Source organism: Hemibagrus wyckioides, linkage group LG18, assembly GCF_019097595.1.
Source record: "Hemibagrus wyckioides isolate EC202008001 linkage group LG18, SWU_Hwy_1.0, whole genome shotgun sequence".
In the NCBI taxonomy this organism is placed as follows: domain Eukaryota; kingdom Metazoa; phylum Chordata; class Actinopteri; order Siluriformes; family Bagridae; genus Hemibagrus; species Hemibagrus wyckioides.
Window position 1 is genome coordinate 14,652,843 of NC_080727.1, and position 27,546 is coordinate 14,680,388.

The 27,546-nt window shown below is 38.6% G+C and overlaps 1 protein-coding gene across 11 annotated transcripts in view; it reads right to left on the bottom strand.

Annotated features, from left to right (window-relative positions):
* Window positions 1-1,135: 1,135 nt before the first annotated feature.
* The window catches only part of gria4b (glutamate receptor, ionotropic, AMPA 4b), a 107,345-nt gene continuing 80,934 nt past the window's right edge, over window positions 1,136-27,546 (bottom strand). Inside the window, exons 12-16 of one of the 11 annotated variants that reach the window (XM_058415720.1) lie at window positions 20,343-20,541; window positions 18,560-18,807; window positions 9,357-9,471; window positions 5,537-5,674; window positions 1,136-3,308 (exon numbers count right to left, since the gene is read on the bottom strand). In XM_058415720.1, the coding sequence (XP_058271703.1) occupies window positions 3,144-3,308; window positions 5,537-5,674; window positions 9,357-9,471; window positions 18,560-18,807; window positions 20,343-20,541 (865 nt within the window). In that variant the 3' untranslated portion in view covers window positions 1,136-3,143. Of the gene's footprint in view, window positions 3,309-5,334; window positions 9,472-11,143; window positions 11,259-16,281; window positions 18,399-18,559; window positions 18,808-20,342; window positions 20,542-27,546 lie in introns of those variants that run through there. The other 10 variants (XM_058415719.1, XM_058415716.1, XM_058415715.1 and 7 more) reach the window with 10 other exon arrangements.

Below are 27,546 nucleotides of genomic sequence, written 5' to 3' on the forward strand. Positions count from 1 at the left end.
GGGAATATTAACGCTGCTTATTGATCACACCAGTTTTGATTTCTTTAAACTCAGAGGAAGTACTGGCGGTTAATTTGTCTAGACTGCTCAATGCACTATTGTATTCAGCGCTGATCAATATGCTACTGCAAAATCTGTCCAAGTTTCTAGTAAGTGAATTGTGGCTGGTATGGAGGTCTTGGGCCGAATGTGTTGTGATGTGATGTATGGGTTTTAGGTGTATGGAGAGATGGATGAGGTTTGCTTTTGTGTTCCGTATTGTGAAATTATCTATCTATCTATCTATCTATCTATCTATCTATCTATCTATCTATCTATCTATCTATCTATCTATCTATCTATCTATCTATCTATCTATCTATCTGTCTGTCTGTCTGTCTGTCTGTCTGTCTGTCTAGCTGTATATATCTGTATTTATATATATATATGCTATAACTATCCTATAACATCACATCCTGTATTTTTTCCCCCCTTTTAATAGAAGCCGTTGTCAATGACTTATTTTCATTATATTTTTACCTGTTTATATTCATGAAAGTTTCTGTGAACACTGCCAACACCTCCCTTAAAATGAATGAGGTAGAATGAATGTGGCTTGTCATGCTATTGAGAAACAGCAGCTTTCCTCCCTGTGGTGGAAAACTGACTTTTAACAAAGCGCTGAAACTGGAGACTCCTTCCATAAATGTTTAATAAAAATCTAAATCTCCCCACAAAAGCTCAACAATTCCACGTCTCTTTGTTTAATAACACCTTGTTTAAATATGTTTATTATTAGACTTCGATTACATGATAAGAAGTCCCTGTGAATGAGCCGTTACCATAGAAACAACGTGTTCGTATAAACCTGTGAATTGCAGCTGAGCTACTGTTAGAGCTGCTGTTACAGAAAATCAATTCTGATTAATCTTCTGATTAATCAGATCCCAGAAATCAATAGTGTTATCATGGAATAGGCTTTAAATCTGTTTTAAAATGCATCGTGGATCATGCTGACACTCAAAATGTGTGAAATGACCAGGTGTAACTGAAACCTAAATATATATATATATTTTATTCTACTTCCAAGCAACCTTCATAGACAGTATTCCCAAATTGATCCAACTTCTAAAAGAAAAAAAAAAAAAGACTCAAAGACATTTTGGCGTTAGTATTTTACTAAAAAAATTGATCAAAATAAATATTTACAATTGATGGAGGAGAACACCAGATTCGTTTGAACTTTACAGAGCTACAGAGCAAAGATCAATGCAACACAATCCTCACTGCGTAGCAGGGCAGCTGTATCTTATTTGTGTGTGTGTGTGCGTGTGCGTGTGTGTGTGCAGGTAGCTAAATACAGTAGGTAGCTTTTTTCAACTGGAACATCTAGGCTACTACAATTGAAAGGAAAATTTTTGCCTAACTGGGTGCATTTTATTCAAAAACACAAGTCTACAGTTCAGAAAAATGTGAAAACCCTTGCGCATGAATACACTCCAACAGAAACATACTTTTGTTGAATATATGCAACATTTAAACATTTGATCTGTCTGTGAATATATCAAGGATAGGCTATGAATTGCAAATTGTAAAAATAGTTAAGATCATTAAAAAAACTTTTGATACTTAATTTGATACTTAATTCGAAGTGACACTTTCATTTCATTTTATTTACTTTTTTTTGAGGGAATAAAGTTTCAAGGTTTAGGACTTCACTGTGTCTGAGTGTGTGTGTGTGTGTGTGTGTGTGTGTGAGTGAGAGAGGAAGAGAGAAAGAGAGAGAGAGACATTGAGAAAGAACTAGTGAGAGACAAGGTGTAGGTGTAAGTTGCTTGTGATTAGGAGACCTGAAATTGCACTTTCTAAGGTAAAATGCCGGCTTGAGCAGGAATTAGTCAATCGTTCGGTGTCTCGTTTTAGTGCCCTGAAGCATAGAGGACGTCCTTTATGTCCAAATGTCCAGTGAAATCCAGCATGGATTCCCTCGATGGTGTTCGAGACAGCTCCACTGCTACAGGTTCTGGAGGAGAACGTGCTCAAGGCCTGGTTGAGGTCACACAGTGTTTTGTAGAAAAGGCCAAAGCTGTGCTCTGACCATGGCTCTCGACTCTACAGTGTCTTCAGCGTCACTTCTACCCAGTTCACTTTCTGAAAAGGTTCCACTCGCTCATAGTCTTGTCGGATTCATGAGCGCACGGCTGCTTGGAGGCAAATATGGAAATTTTCGACCTGACATCAACCTTTTTTTTTTTTCCTTTTTTAAATATACGAATCAATCAAAATAAAGTCTGTTTCTGAGGAAAATAAAACAGTCTATAAAGGTCCATGGTCTACAACTGCACAGTGAGTAAGCAGGGCATGAGGATGGGCGTTCAGGTTTATTTAGATATACCGTAAAACTGCCTTTCCCCGAGTGTCGGCTTGAGGACGTACTCAGTCTTGATAACATGCCCAGTGAATTCAGTTTATAGAGTTTTATATACTGTACTGTTTATATACCGTCTATATAAATAAATCATTTTTTTCATTTCTTTACAGTTTTCTATCATTTATTGCATTTTTCTAACTAGGAGAAAATAAAAAAGAGAGAATTATACTTTTGTCCACGACAGAATTGGCTATTTACACATGTTTAAAAAGCAAGCGAGTGTGTACAGTCTTTAGTTCTATTTACAAAGCAGTGTAAATAATTTCTTTAGTTATGATTTGAGAATATACACGAACTCTTCACAGTTTTTTAGTACGTATTTATCATTAATACTGTTGGAATTTTTATTTTTTAATTCATGTTACAGCTGAAACCCTCCTGCACAACCCATTTTAATTATCAACATTAAATTGATATTTATGCCTCGGCTTTAATTTCGCCCCAAAAAAGTTCTGGGTGTGTTTCTGAATGACAGTTTTCTGGTCCTCTGGTCATCTTCGCTCTGCTTGAACGTGAGTTCTTAATACAGGTTTCAAGCGCACGTCTCTCAGCAGCTGGGCTGAAAACATCTCATTACGGCCACACAGTGGAATTTGGAGTCCTTTTCCGTATGTTCAGTATATGGAGCGACTGAAGTGGGCCATTGATCCCTCGGACTGTGAACGTAGCTGTTTTGCGTCTCGGTTGGATTTGTGGGTCGGTGGGATTTAAGGCACTTGGAGGTTTTTGGTCTTCACGGCAGGTCAGATGAGACCAGAGCCAGCCCGGAGCTCTGACGCAGGGAGGGGCCGGCATGCACGGCCTTGGGGCAGTCAGGGGTCAGGACACGGCCGTTCTCGCCCACACTGCCTGTGATGGACAGCCGAGCCTTGTTCCGCATGGCTTCGGTGAAGGTCAGCTGTATTAGGAAAGGCAGGAAGAGACCGAGAGGGAAAGAGACGGCGAGAGAGAGAGGGGGTGGCAGAGAGAGATGGACAGAGAGATAGAGATGGGGGGGTTAAGAGAGAGAGAGAAATAGAGGGAAAGAGAGAGGGGGAGAGAGAGAGAGGGAACAAGACAGGGAGAGAAGAGGGAAGCAAAAAGAGGGAGAGGGATGGGGGAACGACAAAGAGAGAGAGAGAGAGAGAGAGAGAGAGAGAGAGATAGAGAGAGATGAGTCCATAGATTTATCAAGAGAAAAAAGGAGCATTTAAAGGTTGTTATGTTCTGAGCACACATTATTAGCAAGCACGGACAAAACAGCAGATTTAAACACAATTGAGTGATGAAGCGTCTCAAATGCGCCTGGCCGAGCCCTGCAGAGCTTATGTAAGAAATAACGCTCAATAAAGCGTCCCATCAGAATATAACCTAAAGAACAAGATTCTTTTATTCGTTTTTCTGCACAATTCTTATAAATCCTTCATTTCTTCACAAATCCATGTTATTTATTCATTTATTCTTTGGAGTAGCGAGGGGTTTAATATATCCCTTTCCTGATAAGTTATTGATAATTGTCATGGTTACATTCCAGCCTGGTTATGCAGTAGCACAGATTATTAATTAAAGCTTTTAATTATTGCTGAAAGCTGCGAGCTGTGTCGTGTCATGTGAGGTTAGCTGGAAACACTGCATCATGAAACTGACATGGTCATGGCACACGTCATATGCAGTCATGAGCTGTCCTGACAGATATCCAGTGAGACTAGACTGTCATGATACAGGGACATGCTGATAGAATCATTGTTAGACATGATGATTTTTTCTGTATTAAATTCTCAGTGTTAGAAGCTCCAGCTATGAGCTTCTGGATCTTGAAGGTTTTGCTCTCTTCTGTGTGTTCATACTTACTAAAAAAAAAAAGATTAAATACAATAACTGGGTTCAGGACATCCTGTCTATGTTTTGTTTAGGCAACAAACAAGAAATCTCTGCAAGTCAAACAGTACATTGCTGTAAAAGTAGGCATGTCTTGGCCATGTTTAGTGACAGTAATACCAGACTAGGTTACATTCCTAAAGGTCTGGCTTGCATGACTTGCATTTGTGTGACAATAAATTAATAATCTTTAATACTGCTCTAGTGGCCAGTAATAAACCACATACTAACTAGAAAGCACTTCAACTTAAAGTGTCATGTTGCCATAACAACAAATATAATAATGGCTGTCACTATACCTAACTATTACTAACATTAATAACAAAATGAACATGACACTGGGTACTGTATGTCAGGTGACATGATCATGTCAGTTTTATGATATATTTGTGTTCTTTAGAGTATTGTCCCGTTTTTTTTCCTGTGGATTTTTGTTGAAATGACTTTCTCTTTTTGCTTACTACTTAAAAAAGTTAGCCGATTTAAATGCCTTTGATTCAATTTTGTACTTTTGGTTACTTAAAATGTATTGATACTTGCAGATTAAATAGTCTATAAAATTACCCTATATTAAGGTGACATTATGTACACTAATTTGACATACTTATATATACAACTGTGTTTTAATCTATGTAATTAAATATATATTACATAGATATTACATAAGAGTACTAAACAATGAGTTGACAATCAAAAATGAACAAAAATCCCTAACGTTAAATGATAAAATGATTATCTTTGTCTCTGAGTTTTATATATTTACATATAAACAAGGTGTAGCATTAATCCTAACATTCTAACTGTTGTAGATAAACACTGTAATTAATATTCAATTCCATACTAAATAATTTCCAGCTAATTCATGTTTTTCTAATTAAAGTAAACAGCCCTATGATCTATGCAGGGCAAGTGCCTCCATGTTGTGTACAATAACACAGGTGCAAATGCAGACGTCTCCACTTGGATTACACGGAAACGGAAATGAGGACGTCACAGACACAAGCAGGCTTTACCACACGCTCAACACGGCAAGCGTTACTGCGGCATTACAGATGAGCTCCACTTACAACGACGGCACACCTACGTACGCCTGAGCGCCTACATCTCTACGCCATCAGTCCCGTAGACGTTGTAACCCTCTCTATATGTGGCTAAGCTCTGGGTGCTGTGGGTGGGACTAGGCTGAGGAGTGGGGCGGGGGCTAGGGGCAAGAGCGGGGCTCGGGACAGGGGCGGGAGTGGGAGGGGTTTGGCGTTCAGGCGCGTCCACCTTCATTCTCTTGGCCTCATTGCGTGACTTGTAGCAGAACTCGATGAGGGCCACCAACATGGCCAGGCCCAGACCCCCGACCAGGATGTAGAAGACCCCAGCCACGTTACTGAGGCTCAGGGCCTGCGAGCTCTTGTCCTGGAGGTGGGAGGATAGAGGGGACACAGTTAGAAAGATGAAATATATGTCAAAGAACAGATAACTCACAACACAGACATTCAGTCACAAATCACGAGTCTACTCACTCATAGATATGATTACTACAAGATTACATTCTATATCTCTCTCGCTCTATCACACACATTTACTAACACACACACACACACACACAGTTACACACATACACCTACACATCTATAATGCATACAGAAATCAATTCTCACTGCTATGATGTGTCTCCAGACTACACTATTTGCATCCTTTTAGTACTGATTTTGCACCTTTATCTGTTTATTCTAATCAGGCATCAATCCTTTGACTGCAGTTTAACCTGGAGCAATTAGAGCATGATTATGCTATGTTCACACTCCCAAGCTACAGAGTGGCAGGTGATGGTTCAAATTCTATGTACGAATATGACATGGAGCTGCCATTTCATCCACAAAAACTGCAGCGCGTCATAAGAAGCGTCATCTGATTATCTCAATTCTTTACAAACTAGGCATGACGCCATAAACCCAAGCAAGTGTCTGGAACGATTCCTTGGATCTATTCTCTGGTGAATGTGGTCTGACATTTCTTCAATTTCCCTCACAACTACTCAAAACTTTATCTCCTACCTGCAATTAGTTCCCAATTATAGTTTGATGAAATGGAAGGGAGGCTTTTAAGCGTTATTTCACATGTCATATCCTGTCATTTATATGACTACTCATTAAATGTGCATTGAGAATCTATGTTTGAACAAAAATAAAGCTTGGGAGGGAGTAGCAGAGACGTTGTTGTTGCCTCAGGCGAGCGTATATAGCTAGTACAGTAAGCTTGCTTTTCTAATCCAGCTAGCATGTAACATGGCAATCACAGATTAGTGTATTTTAACTTATTAGCTACAGAAGCTGTATACTTAGTAGCTACCATTGCTTCTTATTTTAAAATAAACAATCAAAAACAGCACAAGTTACAACAGTAGAGAAATGCAATACCCTGAAAAGAGGCACACAAGTGACATCAGCGACTTGTTGCTTGCTAGTGTGAACACAGGGTTAATCAGCTCTGGTGTGCAGTACTAAACCCTGCTCTTACACACTATGAGCTGTCTGACACTGCATGGGTGGACAAGTCAGTAGCCTGGCTGCCCCGGAACAAGCTTCATGACTCCTTGACTGTGTTACTTGTTTTTTTTATTTGTATTTGTGATGAGCAATTAGGTTCAAGTGGTTGGGTCTTCATAACACATTCATAAGCACTGCATTATGCTTTCTTTTATGCTGGAGGATAAAAGAATAAGGTACACCTTATTATCAAAATTTGTGAGGTAACATTCTATTTTCTGTATTGTATAAACATGAAAACTCTACAAAACTATTTGTTGCTGCTATACTATCTATACATATGCTGTGTTTGTAAGGAGTCATTTCACGGTCATAAGGTAAAAAAAAAAAAATACACGAGACTCCTCCACGATCTTTAGTTTGCTACGTCTTGCTTTAACCACACTTTAAGCGTTACAGGCCTAGGTGGCTAGTGATAGTGTTCTATTGTAGTGATCTTCAAATATTTCTGCAATATTTCAGAGTGGAATTGCAGCACAGGAACAATAGCAGACAATAGTGAGCAGTGTTAGCAGCAAGCTAGCTAGCAGATAATAGAGACTAGTGTTAGCGGCAAGCTAGCTAGCAGATAATAGCAAGTAGTGTTAGCTGTAAGCTAGCCAGCGGATAAAAGTCAGTAGTGGTAGATGCAAGCTAGCCAGCTGACAATAGGAGATAGCGTTAGCAGCATGTTAGCTGGCTAACCTTAGTGATAATGCTAACATTGAGGATTACCTTCTCAAAAACAGCGATTAATATGGTCAGTGTTATAGATTTAACCAAGCACTGTGTCTGTGTATGAACTGATAAGCTAAGACTGCTATAAACTCATTGAATAGTAGAGAAGAAGAGGGGCATTACATTGTGTGTGTGTGTGTGTGTGTGTGTGTGGACATGATGAGGAGTTAAAACTTTGCCAAGAATGAGTAACTGATACAGAAAATAATACTATAGAGTTTAGGATGTAATAAACACAGGACACAATTACAAACTTGAAGACGAGTGAAAGGGTCAGACTGGAGGTGCTGTGATTAGGCCCCACAGACTGAGAAGTAGCTATTTATTATTATTATTATTATTATTATTATTATTATTATTATCATTATTATATTGGAGCCTGGAACTGTATGTCCTTAAATGACATGTAGGAGGTCCATTGGGATTTAAACCACTATGAAGCCCGTATACCAAATTAATGATTTCAGACTTTAATCAATTAATTATTAATCTGGTATTTATGACGTTGTTATTAAGCATTAATGCATACTTTTTACAATTTCATTATGTAAGAAACCCACGTCTGAGCTAAATTAACTGTTGTTGAACAGATAGATCATAGATCATCATTGACCATGTCTAAAATTTGGCTTTTACGACCATAACAACAGATTTCTGTATTTTGTAGCAGTTTGTATTTAGAAAGTATAAAATTCATATTCTATTAAGTCTACTCCAAAAAAAAATCACCTCACAAGTTTCAGCACAATTACTTTTATAAATCCAGCATTTTTTCCTGAACGATTTATAAAATGCTTCTGAATGTGACATGATCGCCCAGCGGACTGTGTTATCTTATATTTAAGTCCAAAACCAATGCCAATTACCATATTTTCCGGACAATAAGTCACTGTGAAGTTACTTCTGTCTGCTTAGAGAATTATCAGCCATGTCCAAATATCTATATCTAGATATTTTCTTCCATTTTTATCACTTATAACTTCTTTATACATTAAAAATCTACAAAATAAATAAATAAAAAGAACAAGAATTGTAGTTGAGAAGTGATATTTCCCCTCCCTCTTTTCCCTTTGGTTGATCATTTATGTGGTTGAATATATATATACATATATATATATATATATATATACCATTTTGAGCACTGGCAGGAAGTGAATAAGACTGATTATCTCCTCATCATGGCACCTGTTAGTGGGTGGGATATTAATTAATTTAATGCTGGTTCTGATAGAAAGATGTCCTATATATATACAACATGGCTTGATTATGATTATTTATCATATAGTGATTGTAGTGATTGTGAGATTCTGTATTTCGCATTCATTTAAGCAGTTTGATAAGGAAGTCATTTTAATATATTAGGAATTTGCATATGATTTGTTATTTAGATGTTATGATGTATGTTATTTAAGTATTTACGCAGTGAATTAAAATTTATTTAAGTACCAATCCTTGCTATAAGAAAAAAAAAACAACAACAAAAAAGAAAACAAATTGCAGAAAATAAAGCGACTTATAGTCTGGAAAGTATGATAATGTTTTTGTCCTCCTGTAGTAAAATACTGGTCTTTCCTGCTGTAGTGAGACTCTATAAACTGAGTCAAGAACATGGTCCAATTGTTATTTTCATTTATTACATAAGTGATGCATAGTAACACTGGCATCTCTTTCTCTTTTCTCTCTTCAGCATGCTCTATCTTAATGCATGATTGTGCTTGCTATCTCTCTCTCTCCTTCTCTATTTCTCACTCGTTCTCACTGACACACAGGCTGTCACCATGTCCGTGCGAGCATTAGACAACAGTGATGGTCCCAGACTTGAGGAGACTGACCTTACTTCCCGAGTCCTTGGGTCCACACTCGCCCTTATCGTACCACCATTTGTTTTTCAGCTTGTCTAAGATGCCTGATTCACTCAGTTTCAAAACGGCAAGGTTTACGGGAGTTCTTCAACCACGCAGGGGAAATAACATAAATAACATCATAGGACATGTTATTTTATGTTATTCAGTTACATTAGCTGACACAGCAGTTGCAGTGGTAAAGTGACAGAGTGCAGGGTCCCACTGGAGTACATGTCTCTATGCTCCCTCAGCAGGAAGTGTCCAGGCCTGGGACTGGAGCTACAGACATGTGAATGGGACCCCGCTCCATCGCTTTAGGCAACGGGCACATACTGCCACGGTCCTGGTTCTTGTAAAACAAAAGCTTGGGATGCAGTTACTGTTAGCCCACAACTATTGGCGAACACCAGCATAAAACGTGCGTTTATGCACGTCACCTATTTTTTTAAATTTTTGTCAAAATTCTAAAGAAATAAATTTGGGGTTTCCATCAAATTTATGCACATACTACAATTGCTGAAAATATTATTATTGTTATTTTAAATGCTAATGTTTACATTTTTATGATAAAATGCTTACACAATGACATAATTGCCTATAAATTGAATTCAAATGTTGGTACAATATTTTAAAACCAACAAATGTTTAGAAAATCCTAAATCTATGGCATTTTTGATGATTATAAGTGTAGAAACATTGTAAATATTTGACTGATTGAAGAAAAAAAACATAATAAATATTTCTGTAGCTTCTAATGGGCAAAATACAGAACTGAGGCTAAAGAAAGTTCCACTAAAATTATTTTTATAATTTCTTTAATTTATTTTTTGCATAATCTTTGTCACTGGATTTATTTAATGTTTAAATGCATGTATTTATTTGTTAACATTGCTTATGGTGCATTAATGCATTAGTTCACGGTTCACGGTTAACTACCTCAGTAGATAATGTTAGTATAAAGGCAACTGTAATGCAAAGCGTTACCGTTTTCTCATTTCTTCTCAGTTGACCTTTGCACTGCCAAGAGCTAAGTTTTTGTGACTGAAACACAATGGACTGCTGATAAATGCCTAGTTCTTCTGTCCATTCTCCTGCCTTTCCTGCTGATCTGTTGTCTGTCAAGACAACAAATGTGACAAAAAATGTGACAGTAAATTAATTTCTAACATGCACTATAGTTTTTTTTTTCCCTATTACACATTTTATTGAAACTATCTTTCCACCTTTTTTTTTTTGCATAAATTTCCTTTGATGGAAACCAGCCGAATGTTTTCAGGAATAGTGCACAAAGCTGTCTTTTGGAAGCTGCTAAATATTCGAGAAATGGTCATGGTGCTCCGTCTAAGCTCTTCACAATGACACGGCTTTGACTGGTTTCCTGTGCCGGCGTAAAACACGGCTGCTGCAGTTCCTGTTAAAAGCGGCTGAATGGGTCCTGCATTATTCATCGAAAAAGATGGATGTCTTTTCCAGCAGAGAATAAGAGCGACAAAAAGGAAGTCGCGAACATTTTTTCATGTGATAAAAAAATTGCGGAAGAAATAGAAAGCGTGATAAATACGCTGCATGTGTGTCATCAAAGTCCCAGCTGAAAGCGAATATTTGTGCTCTGACAGTAACTGCTTTCCTTCGTGTCTCATTACAAGCTAGATATTGTTAAAGTGATGCTCAGATGTGTGTAAGTATGTGTGTGTGTGAGACTAGAATGTGGCCCCGGCCGATGTGCCCGTTGCCAAGGAATCTGTTTACCCGCGTTTGTCGACATAGTGGCTAACCTTCTCACCACCTCCTCCGCTGCCACACTCTCCTTTGTCGTACCACCACTTGTTTTTCAATTTGTCCAACAGGCCTTGTTCATTCAGTTTTAAAACTGCCAGGTTAACTGCACTTCTTGAAACGATAAAACATAATTCGTCAGAGTGAGCAGTATCCAATTAGAGGAAAGAAAAAGAAAGCAGTTACAGGGGTGGAAAGTTTTAGTTCCCGTTTCCCATTTCCCCCAATATAAATCACATTAAAGCACTGGACAAACCTCTCTTTTAATGAAATACAAATAAAAAAAGGTCTGGACTCAGATCTCATCTCTGAGGTTCACCTCACCTGTGCTACTTGTCTGAGATGTCAAACAGGAAATGATGCTTTGTTTCCAGTACAGAGAAATCATTAGGTTTCATTTATTTGCACAGTTTATGAGTCAGATTATTATTTTTTCTAAATAGTTATGTAACACCACAGGCTCCTGGTCAGATTTTTTAAAATGAAATAAGCGATGAAAATAAATCCAGGAAATAATTCCGTTATATTAGGTGAGATTTAGAAGCCAAGTTGCTAGCAATCAGACAGCTAATCATTTGGCTCTGCCCATTATGATTTTTAGCTATTAATCACTGAATAGTTTCATAATGATATTATGCTCTACCTCTCAATGACACGTAATTGAAATTTGGTGAAAGGCTCTGATAATGGTGCTATAAGACTTGCTGATGTAAGCCAGACCGCTAGTTTTACACTTTGATTGTAACCTACATGATGATTTCATGAATTCTTTACAAAGAAAGGACGCCTATTGACACTGTTATGGTATATACTCAAGACTATTTGTCATTTTAAAATAATATTGCTAAGGACATGGAGTTATCAGAGGCCAGGTTTATATTAGCTTGCTAGCATTCGGACAGCTGATCAGTTTCTCCTTCTCAACCAAACCAATTCTTCTAGGAATTAATATAAGGCTCTTTTCTTCTACAGATTGCACTGACAGAATTGTTTAGATAGCTATTGCTCAAATAGATTTTTTCAGACAAGATATTGTGACTCGATGGTTGATTATCTTTTTTTTAAGTATAATTTTATGCTTAAAATGAATGGAATACTTGGTGAGATGAATCCCTCAGTGAAATCAATGCTATGGTTAACATGGTGCAAGGCTTTTAAGCGTTCTTTTCAGTTCACCTGGTGAAACTAGCATTATGTTCGAATAAATCTTGAATCCAATTTTCTGTAAACAGTAAAGAGGTAGGTCTCAGAGGTGAGGTGGACTGAGAGAGGAGATTTATGACCAAACACTGTTGCTCCTTTCCCATGTTTTGATGTAAATTACACATGCCTAATTTGTTTCTAACAAGAACAACAAAGGAGCACTAATATAAAAGAACTGGAAAAATCAATATCTCCACTGGCCTTACTCTCTCTTATTCCTTCACCCTTCCCCCATTTTCTGCTCTCTCTCTCTCTCTCTCTCTCTCTATCTCTCTCTCTCTCATTAGTCTATATTGCCTTTAGATACACAGAGGACCTTCACAGTATTGAAAACCTGTTTTTGTCCCACTGGGCTGTCTACAGATGAACTGAGCAGCTTGAGAAGTGCTGATTAAGTCTGATCCTTTGCTCGACGTTGAGACTTCTAGCAATACGTCAATGCCCTTGGTGTCTATTAGCTCCGATATAAATAGTGAGGTAAACCATGTGACAAATCAGCATATGCAGAACCAGAATGAATGGTGGCTCATCTTAGGGATTTTCCTTGCTGTTGTAAATGTAAGGGTTTTTTTTTCCAGCTTGCTCTATGAAAAAAGATTCTGCCTCTTAACACTCAGTCCGCTTAGCGACTGTGGATAATGTTTACATGCAACAAATAACTGTAAGAAATGTGTACACGCAACTTATTGCAGCGCAGTCAATGCACTGACTATCAACATTCCAGCACAAGCACTACTAACACTATAAAGACTACCTTTTCCCAGTGGCCAACAATGGAATTTGCTCCTGTTTTGTTGTGTCTATGTTCAGCATGAAATGTCTTTATCATGTCACACTTTACAGTGGTGTTTAATAGCTCATATGAAAGTAGACACTTAATAATTTGTAGTTTTTAGAAGTATTTCTGTTTCTACCTAGCCTGCCAGGGGCAATAGATTCATAGTTAAGTGAAAACAACAACAACAACAAAAACAATTAGTTTCTTTCACACAAATGTTTCAAATCTTCACAGTAAATGTCGATATCAAACCCATTTCTGCTCTCTGAGATACCCTGAGTGCTTGTTCATAAGCATCTAAAATTAGAAGGTGTTTATCTTCAACCACTAAAATTCTGTGCAAGGTTATCCAACAGAGGAAAACACACCTCTCACAATGAAAGCCAAAACTGAAAGATTTGCGGCCATAAAGTTAATTATTTGTTTACACTGATTGAAAATGTCCCATTTTGCCGGCTAAATGGAACGCCAGTGTACTGGTAGAAATGGTTAAAGGATGAAAACTTAAAAACAGCCATGTTAGAGTGACACCTGGTGACTAGCTGAACGTTTTAGAGACAATAAGACTAATCATATGTCATATAAAGCACAAAGTTTATGCATGAATTGGGTGGAAAAAAAAGAGGTACCATATATCGATCTTATTAAAATAGAGTAGTGGTAGAGGTTAGCTCGGTTCATATACGTTGATTCAGAATGAGTTATACAGACCACTTTTGGGCATTCAGTATATGCTTGTGCCATAATGTTGATATTCACAGTATAAAAGGAGTTGCATGCGAACGTTGCATTTCTCAGAGACTTCTGGAATTTAAGGCCACATGTTTAAATCATCCTCCTGATGTGGTGACTTCGGTTACAGTATGTTCAGCTAGCTTTTCCACAGACAGCACAGTATACCAACAAACCACCCTAATCCATTTTACTGTTATTTTCATAGCCAAGTCAGTCATAATGTAACCAAATATAATAGATTTGATTTCCTTTCTTGATTGGTCAAACACAAAATTGCTGATACTTGAATCAATCACCTGTCATTTTCAGAAAGAAAAAGCATTGAAACAAACAAACAAACAAACAAAAGCTACAATCCCTCGACAATCCTACTGAGTATAAATTAAATTGTTGTGGCTGATCATTTGCTTTCTGTCTCTACACATCAAATCAAATCATGAATAAAAGAAGATTGTTAGGTGGCATTTAACAAACCGTACTGTGCTGCGCGGTGAAAAAGCTGATTAGCTGCTGATTAGCTGTCTCTTTACCACGCCTCCACAGTTAGCTAACACAATTGCTTGCTGTTTGATTGCATTAGCTATCTGTGGAGGTATGATCTCATACAGCATTTTATGGGATTTATACTATTCTGAAGGCTTTTTAGCTGTTTCCTTGCTGCTCTTCCAAGATTAGCTGATAAAACTCTAAACTAATAGATCTCCCTGTAGTTTGTCAGTGTTAGCTTCAAGAGCATGGTAGGGTATGTCATTTTTTTCCCATCCATTCCCTGGTTGAGGACCTGAGACAGGTACAAAAGTGCTATTAGCTGTCTCTTTATCATCCCTCCACAGTTAGCTAACGCAACTCCTTGCTGTTTATTCAAGTCAGCTAGCTAGCAATGTCTTTGCTTTTCAAATAGTGATTAGCATAGTTCCACTGCTGATAATGATAAGAGGAGGAATTACTATAATGATACCACACGGTCATTTCTACAGCACTGTGTGAACGTTTTATAATTTAGGTATGAGCTAAATAAGGCTTGGGAGACAACCAGGGCTTGTATCAGTTAAACAGATATTATTTTTGGTCTGATATTTATATTGTCGTACTTCACCCAAATCCATGCCCCGCCCCCAAACAACACTGGGGAAAAAACACTATCTAACCTGCCTTAATTAAAACTTAAAAAAAATTCTGTTATGATCTGGGAAATGATTAAGAAGGATCAAGAGAGGTTTATCCTGAATGCAACACTCATAAAGAAAGCCCAGTGGAGCAAAGACAGAGACAAGATGAGGACAGAATGCAGTAAAGCCCGTCGGAGCTGAGGAGTGAACAGACAGAAGAGCGTTAAAAAAGCTTCGGAGAGTCGGAGCCCAGGAAAAGCCTGAGAGAAGCCGTGCTCTGACACTGCACTCCTGTCTGTGGGAGGATCACACGCAGGAGAAGTGACAGGCAGACAACAGTAACTCCAGCGAAATGTCTGACCCTAGGAGGCTACAGTCGTCTGTAAGTGACTCTCCTCCCCGAGTGTTCGACTTCCTGAACAGACCGAATGTGGGAGTTTACAGACTGAACAGGATTTATTAGTCACACTCAGTTTGCTTTGGATTTTTGCTGTAAATCTTTTTGCTGTACATGCCCACACATACATATCTCAACATTCACATGCAGGAGAAGAATTCTCGCATTGACTTTTTTCTCTTCTGTCAGTCTGTAAATTCACTGAGGGTGAAGACTCGTTCTTGCTTCTGTCAGGACACATGAAGTCTTTATTCAAACAGAATAGCTACACACGCTTATAGCAAAGCGCTGATTGTCTATTTAGGTATAAAAAACTTCTGTGATTGGTTAGTATTCCTCTTATTAACAGGTGAGAAACATGACACCAGGATGGTCCTCTGAGGAGCTGTTCCACTTGACTTGTCCTTATACATAGCTTTATACACCATTTTCTTCGGATTGGTCAGGAGCTATTAAATAATTTGTGTTATTTCCAGCTGTGCTTCAAATCACAGGCTAATATTAGCATGCTATTAATATTAATATGCTCTAATGTGTGCTGTTATTTAAAGTAAATCATCAATGTGGTGATTTCTGTCAGGTGGTGTTTATTTAACATTTTTTGTGGGTCTTCATTATTAATTTTCTGCTAAAAGAAAGTCTTGAGGATTAAAAGTTGTTGAGCTTTAATCGTAACAAAAAATCAAATTGGGATGTGCTGTTATAAAACCACCAATTTTAGAGTGGTAATGCATCACTCCGTTATGTTCTTGATTATTTTCCTAAAACAACACGTTCTGAAATGTTTTATTCCTTAATTGTTTAATAATATTTTATAAATATAAATAAATATATATATATATATATATATATATATATATATATATATATATATATATATATATTATATTTCATTTAATTTTATATACTAACATTTGGTAACTTACCTATAGCTAGTTATTTATGCCTTTATATTTATGTTAATATATTTATATGCATATAGTCTAGGGATAAATCCTTGGTGTGGTTAATATGCACAGCCAAGAATTTTTCCAGGTTTAATACCACTTGGTACAGGCAGCTCCAAAATTGTTGGGACCCTTGCTAATTAAAGAGGGTTATAAAAATGTTATGACGATTGTCTTGGTGCTTAGTTAGGGCAGTGGTGGTTCAAGTGGTTAAGGCTCTGAGTTGTTGCTCAGAGAATTGAGGTTCAAGGCCCTTAACCCTCCCTTTTCCATAGCTGCCCCTGCGCTCTGATCCCAACTTCCTCAGCTAAGATACACTATATTGCCAAAAGTATTCGCTCACCCATCCAAATAATCAGAATCAGGTGTTCCAATCACTTCCATGGCCACAGGTGTATAAAATCAAGCACCTAGGCATGCAGACTGTTTTTACAAACATTTGTGAAAGAATGGGTCGCTCTCAGGAGCTCAGTGAATTCCAGCGTGGAACTGTGATAGGATGCCACCTGTGCAACAAATCCAGTCGTGAAATTTCCTCGCTCCTAAATATTCCACAGTCAACTGTCAGCTGTATTATAAGAATGTGGAAGTGTTTGGGAACGACAGCAACTCAGCCACGAAGTGGTAGGCCACATAAACTGACGGAGCGGGGTCAGCGGATGCTGAGGCGCATAGTGCGAAGAGGTCGCCAACTTTCTGCAGAGTCAATCGCTACAGACCTCCAAACTTCATGTGGCCTTCAGATTAGCTCAAGAACAGTGCGCAGAGAGCTTCATGGAATGGGTTTCCATGGCCGAGCAGCTGCATCCAAGCCATACATCACCAAGTGCAATGCAAAGCATTGGATGCAGTGGTGTAAAGCACGCCGCCACTGGACTCTAGAGCAGTTCTCTGGAGTGACGAATCACGCTTCTCCATCTGGCAATGTGATGGACGAGTCTGGGTTTGGCGGTTGCCAGGAGAACGGTACTTGTCTGACTGCATTGTGCCAAGTGTAAAGTTTGGTGGAGGGGGGATTATGGTGTGGGGTTGTTTTTCAGGAGCTGGGCTTGGCCCCTTAGTTCCAGTGAAAGGAACTCTGAATGCTTCAGCATACCAAGACATTTTGGACAATTCCATGCTCCCAACTTTGTGGGAACAGTTTGGAGCTGGCCCCTTCCTCTTCCAACATGACTGTGCACCAGTGCACAAAGCAAGGTCCATAAAGACATGGATGACAGAGTCTGGTGTGGATGAACTTGACTGGCCTGCACAGAGTCCTGACCTCAACCCGATAGAACACCTTTGGGATGAATTAGAGCGGAGACTGAGAGCCAGGCCTTCTCGTCCAACATCAGTGTGTGAAATGCGCTTCTGGAAGAATGGTCAAAAATTCCCATAAACACACTCCTAAACCTTGTGGACAGCCTTCCCAGAAGAGTTGAAGATGTTATAGCTGCAAAGGGTGGACCAACGTCATATTGCACCCTATGGATTAGGAATGGGATGTCACTTAAGTTCATATGCGAGTCAAGGCAGGTGAGCGAATACTTTTGGCAATATAGTGTATGTGAAGAAATAATTCTGCTTTGTATGTCTGGCGAGAATAAAGGCTTCACTGAAAGTATGTGATAAGGCTAACATTTCATTGAAGTAAATTAAAACAATATCAGTGTCACAAATACTGGTACCTGTGCATTGATAGTGCACTGTTAAAAATCTCCTCTCGCCAAGTTTTCTATAATGCTTCATATGATTGTGTGATTTGAGTCAATGTAACAGCATATACGGTATCATTATAGTACGGTTTCTTGTATGCCGGGGTGGTACAGCTCATGAGGGGACCACCACACCGTTCTTTCTACCCAGACAGCAGGGCCAATTACGCTCTCTTATCTCTTAGCCTTCTAGCCATAGATGGTAAATTCGATCATTAGTGTGAATGTGAGACAGTGTCAGAGCAGGCTGGGTGTTCGCTGGGCTCTTGTCTCGGTCGTAAAATCCATATCGCCATCAACATTACATTTCTAGCAATGTCAATTACATATATAAACAACATCTGCATGCAACTCAATTACCTGAGTGAAGCTTCTCATAAATCATATGCTATAAAACAAAACAAGCAGTAACTCCACACTAAAATGCTTAAGAATGCAATTAAAGTGAAATAAATGAAAAAGAAAAAAAAAATCAAGTAGAGGTAGGCACGCCAGGGAAGGTGGAATACCATAACAACACGTGACATATTGTTATACTACTCCACCCACCTTAACTGTGAGCCCTTGGGCGTAGCCACTCCGTAGCCTTTGGAGTCCAGGTTGCCTCCGACCTTCATGGTGTCACAGGGCTTGCGCTGCTCCGTGTACTCGTTCATGGTGGATTCCAGCAAGAAGGCGTACTTCCCCTTAGACTTCCTCACGCGAGCCACGCCCTCTGCCGTGGTCTTGGTGAACACCGTGGGCTCAGCTGACTTCATGTAACTCCACATTTTCTCATATACGGCGATCTTTGACCGCTAGGAGATGGCAAACAGTGGAGTGTAAATATAGGGGGTCAAAAGTGATGGTAGGTTTGGAAAGGAGACAAATTTCTTTAAACACATTAAGAAATAATTGTATCTCTTTATTTGAAGGCGATGATCATAATGACTTACCAGCATAAGCAATAAATAACATTTATTACATGAGGACATGAAAGCTGAGGCCTCTATAATTATTGACACCCTTCATGAAAATGAGAGAAAAAAAATTATAATAAAGTATTTTTAAGAATTGGTTCCAAAATTAATGGCACCCTTAAAATCAGTGTGATGCACATCCCGGAGAGAACGACTGCACCGAGTCTCTTTCTGTAATGTCAAACAAGGTTGGAGACACTTGTAGAGGATCTTGTTCCAATCCACCATGCAGAACATTTTAAGCTCCTCTATATTAGGTTTGCGCGTGTGGATTTGCAGTGCTTTCAAACAGCTTGCCGTGGTGAAAGTGGCATTTAACGGTTGACAAACACAAGAATCTAAACTGCACAATGCTAATACAGAGATGTTTGAGCTCTTTTTTTTTCTCTTCCTTCAACATATTCCTCACTGTGTTGTGTGAAACCGTGGGCTCATGGGCCTGATTCCTGGCAAATTTCCAACTGTTTCAGACACTGGCTTAGTGGTATCTTTAACTGTCTTGTGCAGGTCAATAGCTATCTGTCTATTTTCCTTTATTCATTTGTTTGCCTTATGGATGGCACAAGTATGCAACATTATATTTATACATATTTGGGGTTAGAGTCAATAACAGAATTCTGAACAGACTGAGACTGACTATTTGTTTGCAGTTGTTTAAAATATCCCTTTGAGTGTCAATAATTTTGGCACATTTTTTTATTTAGTATATTTATTTTCATGTTTATATTAGACATAGTTTTTCTGTTTAGTTTTTTTTTTAATAATAATAAAAAATGTCTCATTGTTTAAACAGAACATTTTGAATTACTTGGTGTAATGTTTATTTTATCCAGTTATTATTTTATTTATTTTAAAGCTAGTCTTATCAATGGTAAAACAATTTTAATGAACAATATTCGACAGATGAAAATACAGCTCTCCGTTGAGGACATTTCCTTGAATCCATACAGATATGGAAATAAGTGTGAAAGATATATTTGTGTGTTATATACACATTTTGAAGTAATGTAATTTATATATGAAACACAGGGTGCCATTTATAGACTGTTTACTTTATATATTATATAATGTAATGTAATATTGACAGTTTATTAAAACACTGTGCTCAGGTCAGTGCTTATGATCGCACCACAAAATCCAAATTGCCTCTTATGTCAACACTAACTCAGTTATGAACCATTTCATGTCATCTTGACGATACTGACACGGTCTGCTCGTATACTGACACATTATTGTCTAAACATGTTCTTTAGTAGTTCTGCAAGTGTTTTAATGCCTTAAAATACAGTAAATGTAAATCTTTTTCAGTTACAAGCAAAATAAATATCCAATCATGACGGCTTGATTCGTTTTCTTCGGTGTATTTCACTCACCCTGAAAAACTCTTTGGTGGAGCCTGAGTCTAGAGTACCGTATGCTATGTCTGTTTGCTTGGCCAGGTCTTCGGCACTCTCGATGGGTGACACCATTCTCTCTACGGTGAGGAAGGCAGCCAAGTTAGCTGTGTAGGAGGAGATGATGATTAAGGTGAAGAACCACCAGACACCTCCCACGATACGACCGGACAGAGACCTGCACCATGGGAGAGGAAACAGGGGAAGGCGAGGACAAAAGGAGTATAGGTGATATGGAGAGAGAGGAAAAAGAAAGAAGAGAAAGATCAGTCAGCAGAGTATACCAAGCAGAGATTAGGAAATCTATAATCAAGCATGATGAGGCCACGGCTTATCCCCTCGGCATGGAACTGAAAATGAAACATGCAGTGGACCACCGGAGCGGTGCGGTGCTGAGAGAGAAACATGCCCAGAATACTGACGAGCAACCGATTTCCCTGAGCTTAAGGCGTGTTCCACCTCTCAGAAACAACCCACAAGCATTGTATCAGATAGTCAGGGATCACAAACCCTGCTCCAAATTTAGAACACTGCCTGGGGTCCTCGGTGATAGCCTGTGACACAGGCTCGATTAAGGTCCTCGTTCCTGAGAAGGACACTTTGATGGGATGCTATGGTGACAGATCGGCATTTGTGGTGGGCAGGAGAGGAGGACGTCACTGACAAGAATTTCCACGGAGGCGGCAGAGAAAAACTAGCACCGTTTCCATTTACACCTACATTCATTCTGCAAAATTAAAAGAGATGCTTTTTTTTTCATTCGAGGGATTTCTTGAATTCAGGCTGTAATGATACAATCAATTTCCTGTATCCATAATTTCCATAATCGGATTTGCAAATGGACTGCGTTGTAAATGAAGAGGAAAGAAAGAAAAACACACACAAAGTGTTCAAAACATGTTTTTTTCCTCCCATAAATAATAAAACTCCTATATTTTTTTTTCTGTGCTTGTTTTTCATTTGGGGCTAAAATTAATGAATGTTCTTGAATGACCTGGATGTGTGTCTGCAATTACTGGGTAGGAGCAGGAAGGGTAGATTAAAGACTACAGATAAAGAGTGCAAGATGTACTGCTAATATAAATCACTACATGCTTTTTGAAAAGAGGATAACAAAAAAGAGGACGAAGAAGACACGGTGGGGAAAAATATCAGTATCAGTAATGTTTTCCAAGTGCTGCAATTTAATCCTTTTTTTTTTTTTTTTTTTTTTTTAAAGAAAACAGATTAAGGTTCCAGCTCATTGTTTTTCCAGCTTGACCCTGTTCATGATGAAATGTACTGCAGTGGGCATTTTTTTATATTAGGATTCAAAATGATGAACATTTGATTTATGACTTAGTTTCATGAAAACAAGTAGAAAACTATGCCAAGAAAGACTGCACAACATACATTGCATATACTGCAGAAACCATTGCACACCATTGCACACTGATTCTACCATTCTTCTTGCTTTCCTATATTATATTTTGATATTTTCTAGGTTATATTTGCTTCCCTTTCTGGTTTATGCAAATTCTATTTTTTTTATTATATTTTTAAATTCTATTTTTATGTCGAAAAATAAAAACAAAACCTTTTCACTGCACCTTATAATGTGTATGCTTTTAAATTTAGGGGGCGGGGCTTAAACACCAAGTAGAAAGATGTGAAATGCTGCGAAAATCCATTACATGAGCACAAATGTGTGAATATTATTTGTAGTGTAATGGGTACATCACAATAAGGAAAATTAGGTAACAAATCTGGGATTGGGAATTCAAATCCTGGCTCCACCCTGTATTCATGGATGTTCTCATGCACTGGGAGTTTCCTTAGGGTACTCTTGTCCCCTACCCTACTCAGCTAATTGGCATCTCTAAATTGTCTGAACAGAGAGAGAGAGAGAGAGAGAGAGAGAGAGAGAGAGAGAGAGTGTGTGTGTGTGCCCCTGGGTTGTGTTCTGAGACCCCAGGGAAAGACTCCAGGTTCTCCATGACACTGTGTAGGATAAAATGGATAACAAATAAATTTATGAAACTAACCATGGATTTATAGATTATAAAACGACTTCTTGCATCCTGGTGTTACTTCTGACATTTATATCTCCAGCCTGACCAGAAGAACGGTAGGGTGTTGCAGTCTTTTACGAATCCAATAGTACAACATGCTGTCTTCTGCTAAGCACGGTCCCACATGCAGACACACAGTCCGTCACGGTGACGTCTTAGGGACAGACTCGTCTGGGATTGCAGTAAGCATGACTAATCAATCTGACCTGTGAGACAAAGTCGATTTAATAAAAGCCTCAATTGAGCGGACACGACATCGGTGACTCGAGCCGCGTGCCGCTCCACTGCTCCGTCACCCGGCATACGGGACCATAAGGATTCATAAGGACATATAATCCATGGACAGAGGCACGTTCTACCACATGCCGCCCATGTCACTGTGTAGGACACAGCATCTCTGATCACTGCCAAACGGTGAAAGTGTGACTGTCATTACACACACACACACACACCATCATAGCAGGTCAAGAGTCAGAGGAATGTGATAAGCATGGTATTGCTACTGGCTTTTTGGAAGTGCAGTCAGTATTTATTTCAGAGCAGATCAGAATTATTTGCTATTAAAAGGATACATCAGTTTTCAGATGATGAAACTGAGGACACTTTCACACTTTTAGTCTGTTTGCTGAGACCTAATCATAGCAATATTTATATTCACGTTCGGTTGGTTGGTTTGCTACTTGATTTGGTTTAGTTACACACTGCACATAGAAAATAAAATAAGATAATTGGTTGAGGCTGGAGGGGCATGTAGGTGTGAAAACGTTCCAATTAAACACTTTTATTCACTGGTCAGAAGTGCGTGTAAAAATAATCTGGGCACAGAGAAGGCAGAGCCAGAGTTAAAGAAACAATTAGATAATTATATAAATGATTAGTTTAAAACTTGGTGTGTTGCATCAACTATTTATTTATTTATTTAAATTCTTGTGTCCAGGACACATTTCATCACTACAGCCCTGTCCTTTGGTCCTTGTAGCTCCAAAATGCTGCAACCCAAAACACTTCCTGCTATAAGAGACAGAGTGTTTGCTTGGAAAAGGGCTGAGAGCACCTCACTCAAAAGCTCTTCAAGGCTCTTGTTTTAGTGTGTGCCTGAGTTTGATTGCTGGCTTCAAAAAAGAACAGCGCAGATCGAGGTGGACAAACACACGCTTCACCCATTCAAATAGAATAAACAACTGCGTACATGAAAGAGTGAAGCTGAGAGTCAGGTTTTTAGACTGTGGGATATTAAAAATGTGTACATGGTATAATCGATGATCCCAAAACAATCTTCTTCTACAGTTTGCTAGCGTTCACCATGTCATCATGCACTGAAGATCCTCTAAGCATAAACCTGTGATTTAAGGAAATGACATCATCATTAATCTACAGAAGATTATAATAATAGCAGCAATGTTATGAGGAGAGAAATGAAGGGCAAAGAAAAGGAGTTGGAGCTGTTCCTACGTGGGTAATGAGGAGTTTAGCAATTTATGTTAAAACTATGATAAATTCAGAAACTATGCTGATGCTCATATTTATAAGTTGCTCAGAAGCTCCTGGTTACACAATTCCACTTGAGTATATAGCGTATACTTATAGAAAGGCAATGATTTATAATCACACTCTACGTTGTCACCTAGCTGAGGATGACTTCCTTATTGAGTCTGGTTCCTCTCCAGGTTTCATCAAATCGTCCCAAGGTCTTTTTCCTTGCCACCGTCGTCTCTGGCTTAGGTAAATATGAATTATAATTTTTAACTTTTATTCAATTTTTTTTATTCCTGTAAAGCTGCTTTGTCACAATGTCCAGCATTAAAAGCAGAAAACAAATACAATCAAATTGAATTGAATCTTCTAAGTAAACCCAATATGGTAGCTTTGCACCACACTGTACTTTAATATTGTAGATAATATCTATGCTGTTTTATTGGTGGCTTTTACTACCAATACAGCATCCTAGCAGCTCTGGGATTTTATTCTGAAATTTCAATTTGCCATAACTCAGCTTTCTTTGTTCACAATGGCAATAAATTAGCCACCAGGGAGCATGTCACATTATGCGTTCCATGTTTCACCTATAGAACAAAATCAGGCCAGAAATCGTACAGAGTAAAGCTGGCTTAAAGCAGCAAGACCAGTAGAGGCTCTTCACCATGAGAGGCTTTTCAGGCAAGACCTAGCTCTAATCTGTATCTGGAAAAGCGTTCCACTGTGAGTCAAATTCTGAGTAAGTGCAGAGGGAATAGAGGGGAAAGTAGGGAGGGATTGAGGGAGAAGTAAGGGGGGATGGGGACCTTGAAACACTGTAGATAAATGAAAGGTCACTGCCTGTAGCCCCAGTAAGCCTACAGTGCTTTATTTATTCATGGCTTGCTCTCTGCTGGCCTGATTAAGATTTAATACCTGCAAATCAGTTTCTCCACGCATGAGACCGAAGCCATGCACCATCGCTCTTCACATTACCGATCTCTAATTCTAATTTTGCTGGGAGGAATAACAGCAGGCATTCCCATTAACAGCACACAATCATTTCTCCAAATATCAGGATTTAACCAACAATCCAGTCAAAGAATATGAAATTCACACAAAGCTCCCCAAAAGTAGGGAATGAACAATTTGATGTTTGGCATGTTGCAAGAAAAAAAATAAAATAAAATAAAAAAATAAAATTCCAATCTTCATCTGTCCAGTTGCCAATTGTATCCTCAGATTTCTGTTCTTGTTTGACAGGAGAGGAACCTGATGTGCTCTGCTGCTCTGGTAAAGCATCTGCTGTAAGGTTTGTTGTGTTCTGAGATGTTTTTCCCCTCAGCATGATAGTAGAGCTGTTATTTGAGTTACCATTGTATTCCTGTCAGCTCGAACCAGTCTGGTCATTCTCCCTTGACATCTCTAATCAAAAAAGCATTTCTGCTTGCAGAACAATCCATCATTCTTTGTAAACTTGAAACTGTTGTGTGTGAAAATCCACGGAGATCCGGAGATTTCCAAAAGGCCCGTCTGGCACCACGATCAAAGCCCTTGAGATCACACTTTTCCTCCATCCTGATGTTTTAGATTGTGAATGTTGACTGAAGCTCTTGGCGTGTATCGGAATGATTTTGTGCATCGTGCTACTGCCACTTGATTGACTGAATGGACAAATGCTTGAATGAAAAGGTATGCTTTCCTAATAAAGTTGCGAGTGAATGCTGATACATGAAGATAACAATACCAATTAAGCAATAAGCAATTTATCAACTTTATTATAAGCTTAGGCATTTATTTTTTCAATTTTAACTAGGCCACACCTCCTACTCGGCTTGTGCGATAATATGATTTTATCGCCCCTACATGATATTATACTTCCATGGTTTCCATTGACGTTTTGTCCAATTAAACGGTATTACTAGACCTTCATGCACTTTAAGAGCTCTGGAGCGGAGTACACTAGTAGGAGTTTTCACTTAAATCTTGAAGAGCATCCATCTTTCCCCAATAAACATGGTGTCAGAACAGAAACTCAGAGGAGGGTGCAGGTGAGTTATACTTCCAATAGCAGACAAATCCAAAACGTTAGGCAACCTCAAAAAATGGTAAATCTGATAGCTTCTGCAGGAAGGAATTGCTGTTAAGATTATAATGAATTCGGAAATTATGCTGATGCTCATACTTATAAGTTGCTCAAAAGTTCCTGGTTACACAATTCCACTTGACTATATAGTGTACAGTTATAGAAAGGACATGATTTATAACCACTCTCCGGAGTCACCCAGATGAGGATGACTTCTCTTATTCAGTCTGGTTTCTTCCTCATGTCGCTTTCTCTCAGGGGAAATGAAAAAAATTTTCAATTCATTAATAAGAATTAACTGGTGATCTATCAATTTATATTACATTTAATTGACATTACACAAGTGTAGAACTAACATTTGTTAAAAAAATCTCTTGTCACTCTATTACACTGCAGATGCAACAAAACAGTCAGCATTAAAACAGTCAGCTATGTGGACATGAGACATTTTTAAAAGCATTATATATCGAAAATGTACTGTTAGCATTTTAATTTTTTCCTGTTTAATGTGCATTACTGCAGAGTGACTAAAAAAATCCACCACCTGAGTGGTAATGATTGCAGTAGCTGGAACAACACAGCTGATTATACTGTATTATTACGCCCTACTCTAATTAAACCTGAAACAGCGAAGGCTATCAGATGATTAAATCAATCTCCATTTTTTTAAAAATTCGTGAGCATGCAAAAATCATTATCACCTCCTACCTGCCTGCTGAAACGTTACCTGAGTCTCAAGCTTGTGTGTCGTGACACCAAACCATGAGCCATAGTGAGAATATAATACGGAGATGTAACCACTGGCATTCCGAATTCTGACCTTGAACTTAAGCCCATTTATCTTGTCTCATATTAGCTTTTCGGTGTGATAAGGTCTCAAATGAGGAGCTATCTCGTTAAATTAAAGCACATTTTCAGGCATTAATGTGACAGGAATATTCATGCAGCAATACAGCACAGTGGCAGTATATTAGACTCCTACTGGATGCTTATTACAATGCTGGTCATCCTCTCATTCATGCACGAAAATGTGAAAAGTTTATGGAGCCCACATCACCATTACACCCATATGTGCTTTTTGAGCATCATATTCCATCCGCCTTTGCTGCCATAACAACCGCCAGGCTTCTGAAAAGGCTTTCCATTCGATTTTAAAGTGTAGCTGTAGGGATTTGTGCTCATTCAGCCACAAGAGCATTAGTGAGGTCAGGCACTGATGTCCAGTGAGGAGGCCTGAGGAGCAGTCAGCATTCCAGTTCATCCAGACATGCTCAGTGGGGTTGACACTCAAGTTCTTCCACTGTAACCTTAGCAAATGCCTTCATGGACTTCACTCTGCACTAATGGTGGAACGTGTTTAGGATAAGCTGTGTGATGATGAAGCATCCATAAACTTTTGGCCCATTTATTTTATATCTTAACGTTTGTCTTTTTCTGTTTTTCCATATTTAACTTTCAATTCAAATTAAATTTTATTTGTATAGCACTTTTAACAATGGACATTGCCGCAAAACTCCCTGCTATGTTTTATCTTGATTTTATGCTACATTATATTAAATTTGACAGCAAAGCAATATGTGTTTTTCCTCCT